Below are 8,221 nucleotides of genomic sequence, written 5' to 3' on the forward strand. Positions count from 1 at the left end.
GATGAAAGACACAGCAACCGTCCTCTGGTTGTTGATGGATATTGAAGCTGTGTGCGCTTGTTTGAGTGTGTTTCAGTTTGGTCAAACAATGTGAATCTCTCCAACAAATAAATAAATAAATGAATAAATAAATAAATAAATATTGATCTGCATGGATTTTGAGTGCTTGCAGTGCGCTTCTCCTTCCGTCCACCTTCCACAACACTAACTGCCATGTTTCACCCCACCACAGGGCACCGGCATGGAGCAGCGGGGAGAGAAATCGCTCGTGGAGAGGAAGGGCTCCCGGGAGGACCACCAGCAGCACCACCATCACCACCACCACCACCACCACCAGAGCCAGGACCAGGCTGACGCCGACGTGGAGGAGGACGGGGAGGCCAACGAAGAGGAGCGGCCCCTGCGGACGGACTCGTCCCGGAGGGCCCAGCACGTGCACCACCGCTCCTCCTCCACCAGGACTGAGCACCACAACCACCACCACCACCACCACCATGGCGGTGGCGGCAGCCGAGCGTGGGGGCTCTCCCGGCAGGAGACGCTGGACTCGGAGACGCCGGCGAGCAGAGAGAGCAAGGACTCGGCCTACGTCGAGCAGCGCGCTCAGCACCTCCACCGAAAAGAGGAGGAAGACGAGGAGGAGGAGGAGGAGGATGAGGAGGAGGAGGATTTAGAGGAGGGGCAGCAGCAGCAGCCGGTGGCGGCGCCGCACCGAGACCACAACCACCATCACCACCACCACCACCATCACCGCAGCGGAGCCGACGAGGCGGGCCACGGCGCCGGACACCACCGCTCCAAGGAGCGCGAGCAGGACCACAACGAACGCAACAAGCAGCGCTCGCACCACCACCGGCCCGCCCGCGACCACCACCACTGCTACGACCGCGACAGGGACCGAGAGGGGGAGGTGGCCCCCAAGAAGAGGGGCGACGGGGGGGAGTGGGCCAGAGACCCCTACATCTACCAGTGACCGACCCGGAACCCCCCTCCTGAACCCCCCCGAGGCTGATCAGAGACCCGACCCCCCCCCAACCCTCCCTCCCCCAACTCCACCCATCATGCTGCTACACCCCGACACACCACAGCATCTTATTTATGTACACTTTGTAAATGCTGTTGCATCTTTTTTCCAATGGCGGGATTTTCATGGCATAGATACGAGCATAGATAAATGTATGTGTGTATCTATGCATAGACGTGGTTTATGTGTGGATATGCATGATTATTCCTAAATATGCATATTTTAAAAACCTGTGTTTGACAAAGCATGACACAAGCAGAGTTTTTATTTCTGTGCTGAGCTGTGCTTTCTGTGATTAGCGTTTTTATTTGGATGATTTGGGTTTTTTGGTAGGGGGGGGGGTATTTTTTTTGTTGTTTTTTTAGTTTTTTTTGCTTGCTGTCACTTGAATAATTTGTTCCTCCAGACTACTGCTAGGGTTGACTGTAATGGTTGACTAACTGAGTTGGCTCGATGCTGTATTTGTAGAGGCAGCCTGGGACCGATGCTTTCTCGCAGCAAAAGCTAACGCGGTGCTAATGCAGCAGTCCTGCAGTAAGTATCAGTGCATTCACCTCATCCATCTAGAAAGTGTTTTTTCAGTCAGTCAGTCCGTCTTTAAAATTGTCATGGGTTCCAGAAAGGATCAGCTTTTGGTTGTGAGGAAACCAAGAAGCTGCCTGCATAACGGCCAGAAAGATTTGACGACAGCAAAAATGTCAGTTTAGTCAGACCAGGGTCTTATTTTCTTATTAACAAGAAGAGAGAAGCGCCACGTGTCCATAATTGGCTGAACTGGCTGTATAATAATTGGTCTCGCTGAATCTGATTGGCAGTAGATCGATCCAAACCCCACTTGCGTGTTTTAAGATGCTGAGTGCGTGGATTTATTGCAGGACTCGTGCGGTTGACTGTGTTATTGTCCATGCAGATCACTGTAGAAAAGCAGGCACGGAGAACGATGATGATGTGGAGGCTGCTGCTGGTTTAAAGTTTCACACTTGGACTTTTTTTGTGTGGTCTGGAACTTTTCATCCGACTTGCTGCAGGAAAGCTTGAAAGTGTCCGTCCCAGACTGTCGTCTCTCTCTCTCTTGTTCTCGTTCTCTCTCCCTCTCTGGTTTCATTCCTGTGTCACCGGCTTTCATTCCTCCTCCCAGTTGCACACGTCCAGTCTGGCCTTACGGGACAATAACGACTTCTTTGGTAACTTCCTCTCCGACATGCCGCGCCGTTCTCTCTGTCAGGGTCCAGAAGCATTTTCTAACATTGATACGCTCCTTATTCAGCACTTTTACTAGTTCATTGTAAAAGAGATTTGATATGACACTCGAGTAGCCGTACGGCTCGCCTCTAAACTGCAACACAGATAGTTTTACTACACCCAGCCCTTTATATGAGGATTGTTTGACTCCCGTCATTTTTAGAATTACGGTAAAATCAACACGACTCAAAATGTTTACCAGAAACGAACAGTTGCGTTTATTATTGTTGCTGCCATTTCTATACCACTTTTTTGGTACGCGGTGATTTCTTTGTTTTCCCAAGCACTCGCCTTGTACGATAGAACTCCAGGTTTCAACGATATCTTTTATTCACACCTCAGAAAAAAAAAAATTGGAATTGAGCCCTTATGTTTACAAAACCACCATAGTTTTCTTTACTGTTTTCTGCCTGACAATTGTAACTATTAAAAAAAAAAGAGAGACTTTGCCATTACTATGCTATGTTGGGACGGGTTAAAGATTTTCTAACAGTGTACATGTGTATGTACATAAAGCATAAATATAAAGAATAAAGAAAAAACAAAAGTTGGCAACAAAGGTTGATGGGGAATGATTGAACGTGCACTTGGTCGGAAGAGCCAGACGGGAGGGAAGTCGAGTCTAAAAATAGTCCTGTGGAGAAGTGGAGGTAAACTCACCAGCCTGCTGCCTTTCAGTGGTCAACACGGCACTGACATGTTTTCATCTGTGGGGCGTGTTGTGTGTGTGTGTTCTCAGCCGTTTTATCCTCGGCATAGGGAAACGCAAACAGATGCACTTTCTTCACCCGTATGTGACAGTGATGTGAGAGAGGTGACGTCACAAAAAAAAACATACCGCATGGGAATTTATAAATGGATCTGTGAGTGTGTGTGCGTGTGTATACATTGTCTTGGTCGACCCAAATCTAATTTCCCCTTAAACAAACCAGCAGCTGTTTCCCCTCCGCGATTTGCGAGCTGGCGGAGACGGTTTTATTTTTAGGCAGCGTTGCCGCTTCTCTCTCTGCAGCAGAGGCACTAATTAGACGTCCCGCTCGTCTCCGCCACTACTAAAACACTAAATTGTTAATACCTCTCATGACCTCCTTCTGCACGCCGCTTCCTGATCCCGGCCCGCAGCGCGCAAGCCAATGGGCTGTCGCCATGGCAGCTGTGTCGTCACTGTTGCCGGGGCAACGCCGGCACTGCTGCAGTCGCCGGCGCTCATTCACTCTCCATCCCCACGTTCCCCCCCGCCCCAAACCTCCCCCTCCTCCTCCCTTCCCCTCTCAGTGTTTATGAAGCTTATCCCTATATGGCCCGCAGTTTTTTTAGAGAGCAGCTGTTGAGGGACAGATGCTGTAAACAGTGCTGCGAGCGTCTTTGTCAACAGCGACCTCGTCCATGCACACACAGTGTCGCTATGTAAACACGCTCCTTCCCGGCGGCGCAGTCAAAACATCTCCACACCCCCCTCCTCCAGGTCTCAGTTCTTCAGGAAGTTGGCGATAAAGAAGCCAATGGTGTCCGTGTCGACTCGAGAGTGGAGGGCGTCTGCGCTCCCCGCCTGGTCCCAGCTCAGCTCGGGGCTGAACCTCTGGAGGAGGTGCAGCTGCTCAGGTGCCAGCCCGGCTCCCAGCATGCCTCCTGCGCCAACGTGCGGCTCCTGAGGACGTGCAGGAGTTGTCATTACGCAATGTGGCACAGCATCTTTCTGAGCTCGTCCGCTCCGGGGTGAGGCGCCACTCACCTGAGGCTGCAGAGTGAGGCAGGGGAAAGTCTTCAGGGCCCAGGCGACCTGCTCCTCGTTTTCCTCCAGAGTCACCGTGCAGGTGCTGTAGACGAGGACGCCGCCTTTCTTCAACAGCCGCACTGCCTGCGTTCACACACACACACGACGCACACATTGCAAAGTTGTCTTGGTAACTTTGAAAAAGTTTCATTTATAAATGTCCTCTGTCAACTGTTCTGATGTGACACTGGAAGCACGTCGGGCTCCTCAAGTAAGTGCAAGAACTGATACTAAATATCCTTAAAATCTATGATTGGATGTTTTTAACCAAGATTATGTCACTGCTGTTTTGCCAACTTGTTTCTGCTGCACCCAGGTGGCCAAATGATGTCATACATTATATACACACAAGGTGGTGGTGGGGGGGGGTCACCATTATGACTTTTCACTTTTACTTCAGTTCAAAACAGCAGTGATGCAAATTTGTATAAATGTGTCAAAAAGTAGAAAAATAAACATTTTGCAGTGCAGATTTTCTTTTACAACGCAGATAGTAAAATGTAGCAAAATATAGAAATCATCCAGCATCATAAGTCAAATCATATTGCAGTGGATTACATCTAACTAAAGTCCTACGATGGGATTAAAGTTGGAGCTTTGAGTAGATTTGCAAGAACAGATCACAAATCAAAACTGAGCGTCACAAGGTTAACTTGAGACTAAAAACTAATCAGTGCTGCCATCTGCTGGTGATGGTTTGTTTTTACACGTACAGCTTGGAGTAACTTGCGCTGCAGCGGCTGGTAGGAGCGGATCTCCTTCAGGCTCCAGGTGGTTCCCATGTTGGGTCTCTGTCCGAGACCGCTGCAGGGGGCATCCAGCAGAACCCGGTCGAAGCTCTCAGCAGGGTAAGGAGGCCCTGCAGAAGACCGGGGGTTCTGTGCTCCGTGTTCTTCATCACACAGTAAATGAACGTGCGTGTGGCAGTACCTTCAGCTTCCTGTGCAGGGTCGCTGCTCACAGCCTGCACACTGTTGAAGCAGTAGGCCTTGATGGATCGCAGACGGAGCATTTGGGCGTTTAGAAGAATTCGACCGATCTTATTACGGATCCGGTCCAAAGCCACCACCTCACCCTGGATGAGCCGCAAAAAGCCAAATTAAAGTGAGTCGGTTACATGCAACGGTATTTTGTAACGGAATTTTCGTTCAATAAAAACGCATTGGATTTAAAGTTACACTAGCGGTCAAAGGTTTGGACTCACCCTATGATTTAATGTATTTTCTTTCATTCTAATGACTATTGACATTGCAGTCGCTCACTGAAGGCATCAAAACTACGTATGAACACGCAATGAATTATGTAGAAAAAGTGTAAAGTAACTCACGTTTTATATTTAAATTCTTCAAAATAGCCACCTTTCATAAAAAGCAGATTTAGAGTTATTTAATGTTTTTTTATTTGCTGCATAATTACATGTACTGTATCTTACTCATATATTTAATGTCTTCAGTATCTATCTGCAGTGTCGATAGATAGATAGATAGATAGACAGACTTTATTGATCCCCTTGGGATGACTCCCTCAGGGAAATTAAAACTTCCAGCAGCAGTAGCAGCACACACAGATGGAAGAAAGAAATTTAACGAATGAAGTTGTAAAGATAAAATAAAAAAAATTGCATGAGAAGGCGTGTCCAAACTTTTGGCTGGTAGTGTTTATATTGTACCTGGTCTCCCATGAGGGCAGCGATGTGGCAGGTCTTCCCTCCTGGAGCAGCGCACATATCCAAGATCCGCTCTCCAGGACGGGGCCCGAGCACGTGACCCACAACAACAGATGGAAGGTTCTGCAGGGCGTGACATCACTCACAACGTCAAAATACAGGATCGTGGAGGAACTTTGTCTGCTGCTCTGGTCTTATGGGTTAATTGACCTATGGGGCATTGCCTGATTCTGACATTTCCTAATTTAAAAACTGCAGAAAGAGTCATTCCCGCTGTCATCAATACCTGCAGGAACACCAGGCCTGGAAGAATGCCATCAAAAGAAGGACTCTGATAAAGTGGCTCCACCATCTGAACACCAACTCCCCTAATTAGGCAGAAAAACACAAAGCAATATAATGCTTCCACCCATTGATTACTGAACAACGAGTATCAACTATGTACAGACTTTGGGGGTTCCCCTGTGGCGAAGATGCTGGACCGGTCCATCCGTGCGACGCCGTTTCCCACAAACACTTTGGTCCCCTGGAAGCTGGTGGCGCCGCGCGTGCACCTCCCCTCAGTGTCCGAAAAGACCGACACCACGTCCCCGGCCTTCATGTCTAACAACACATGCACATCACAGCGTTGAATTGATTTGAGTCCGGTCAAAGTTCAGGCTTATTTGTATCCGCTGCGGTGAGATGGATCTCGGGAGTCCTACACTTTGGGCAGGCGATGATCCCTGGGGAGAAGACGTGAGCGCCTCTCAAAACGGCACTGCCACACTGAGCGCCGACCACAACCTCTGAGCCGAGCTGCTTCACAGCTCTGGCAACAAGAGAAAAGGGTCAATTTTGCCTCACTACACACATGCCTCTGCATGCTTGCTGAACAGTACAGTTGCTGTATTGCAGGGGATTATTTTGAACTATTTGGGTTTGACAGAGCAGGCAAACTTTGCTGTGATGTATGACATTAATCTCTTTTTGTGTGCACAGCTGGAATTACTGAACCTTTTTTTCCCCCTTGGTAAGAGTTTAAGATATATTCTGTGCAAGTGTGTGGAAACACCCGCCCAGCAGCTGGCTCAACAGGGCAATTAAATGGAAAGTGTTCCAGTGGATTCGTCCAACACTCCAAACATTCCTCGCATACCTGGGTCCGTTGACAGGAAGCAGCAGCACATCTGGGATTCGTGGGTGAGTGAGAATCAAGACCTCCTTCTCCTTCTCCTCCTCCTCTTCCTCCGTTAACGAGTTGCACATCTGCTGCTTTGGACAACAACATCGTCAGGCATCGGGACTTGGATGGCTGCCGAAATCCATTCAAATGAAAGTGCGCACCTTTTTCAGTTCTTCTCCCAACTTTTGCCTGATGTCTTCCAGTGGAGCCAGATGGGTGCTGGCCCGGACGCAGGTGTACGAGGGAGGGTGGGACAGACATGTGAGCAGCTTCTGGAAACGCTGATCTGCCTGATCGTGGCCGACTGCGGCTAAAACCTTAACGGAAGCAATGAAGATGCAAGGAGGCGGGTGGATTTTGACTTCTGAATATTTTCTCCTGTACTATATAACAGGGACAATGGCTAAATTAAAACATTGGCCACACTTGGTACAAATAAGCCCGTGCAAGATAAATTACTTAAATATATGATTACAAAATCCATAAAGGAAGGGGGAAGAAAAGCTAACTGTATTCCAAGGCTGGGTGGTCTTTTCATTAGGGACAAATGCAGATTAGAAGAGAATAAACTGTCACGAAAACACTCCTACCTCCTGGTTCACAAAAACACCCTGGAGAAAATGTGTCACTTCAGGCTTCAGAGAAATTCTTGGCAGTTCAGACATGTCTGTCTTTCTCTCTCAGCTTCAAAACACTCCGCAGGAGGAAGACAGCATCTCCAAGCTCAAGAATGAGACCCGGTAGGCGACACTATTTACTGTTGCTAGTCAGAGTGAAGTATCGTAATGCTGTTTTGTTTGTTTTTTTAAGTACGTAAGTCCGATATATGTGCTGATAAATCGATGGCTGTTGACGTTCGTAGTTAATATGTTATAAGGCACAGCCGTGACGCAAAGGATATTTAGAAAGACTGCGGCGTTCACTCACGTTGAGTTGCTGTGTGCATGCAGGAGTGAAACGTTTCCGCATACGTCAGCAGAGTGGTCACGTGACGAGTTAAACGCAACGCAATGCCTCTTGTTGCTCGTCGAGGATTGTTTTTGTGAACATCTGTTTAAATCGAAATAAATAAGTTTTGGGTCTTAAATATGAAACACTCCATTGAATTCACTTTTGTTGTCATAAGTAGTCCGTTTTTTTTTTTGATACGGTATGGCAGACTTATTATTTAGGGGTTCCACATACTTTTCTAAAGGGTCTTTTGAATGCTAGTTATCGTTTTCTTTTGTCTAAAATGTCTAACGCATGGAACGGACTGTATCTGATAGCATTCACAGCTGAACAAATTCAAAAAAAAAAAACAAAAACATTTCAAAATAATATATGATGCATCCATGCCGTAAACCCTTC

The 8,221-nt window shown here is 47.8% G+C and overlaps 2 protein-coding genes across 11 annotated transcripts in view; one reads left to right on the forward strand and one right to left on the reverse strand.

Annotated features, from left to right (window-relative positions):
• Window positions 1–2,262, forward strand: part of cacnb2a (calcium channel, voltage-dependent, beta 2a) — a 37,461-nt gene extending 35,199 nt beyond the window's left edge. For all 8 annotated transcript variants that reach the window (XM_076047518.1, XM_076047524.1, XM_076047521.1 and 5 more), the window contains one exon: window positions 233–2,262. In XM_076047518.1, coding sequence (XP_075903633.1) covers window positions 233–973 — 741 coding nt within the window. In that variant the 3' untranslated portion in view covers window positions 974–2,262. The remainder of the gene's footprint in view (window positions 1–232) is intronic.
• A 198-nt stretch (window positions 2,263–2,460) lies between these two features.
• On the reverse strand, window positions 2,461–7,898 carry nsun6 (NOP2/Sun RNA methyltransferase 6). Of its 3 annotated transcripts, XM_076047529.1 has the most exons (12): window positions 7,799–7,866; window positions 7,462–7,621; window positions 7,033–7,188; window positions 6,845–6,960; window positions 6,411–6,517; window positions 6,156–6,309; window positions 5,993–6,074; window positions 5,710–5,829; window positions 4,971–5,115; window positions 4,754–4,899; window positions 3,999–4,124; window positions 2,461–3,914 (listed from the first exon to the last, which is right to left on the reverse strand). In XM_076047529.1, the coding sequence occupies exons 2-12, from the start codon at window positions 7,534–7,536 to the stop codon at window positions 3,735–3,737; spliced, it is 1,407 nt and encodes a 468-aa protein (XP_075903644.1). In that variant the 5' UTR covers window positions 7,537–7,621; window positions 7,799–7,866; the 3' UTR covers window positions 2,461–3,734. The 3 variants fall into 3 exon arrangements, with proteins under 3 accessions (XP_075903644.1, XP_075903643.1, XP_075903646.1); XM_076047528.1 differs by having other exon boundaries at window positions 7,462–7,898; XM_076047531.1 differs by having other exon boundaries at window positions 6,845–6,957; window positions 7,462–7,892.
• Between the last annotated feature and the right edge of the window lie 323 nt (window positions 7,899–8,221).

The sequence above is a fragment of the Nelusetta ayraudi genome, unplaced genomic scaffold (genome assembly GCF_046127955.1).
Source record: "Nelusetta ayraudi isolate G7.1 ecotype Tasmania unplaced genomic scaffold, CSIRO-AGI_Nayr_v1 ptg000094l, whole genome shotgun sequence".
Lineage (NCBI taxonomy): Eukaryota > Metazoa > Chordata > Actinopteri > Tetraodontiformes > Monacanthidae > Nelusetta > Nelusetta ayraudi.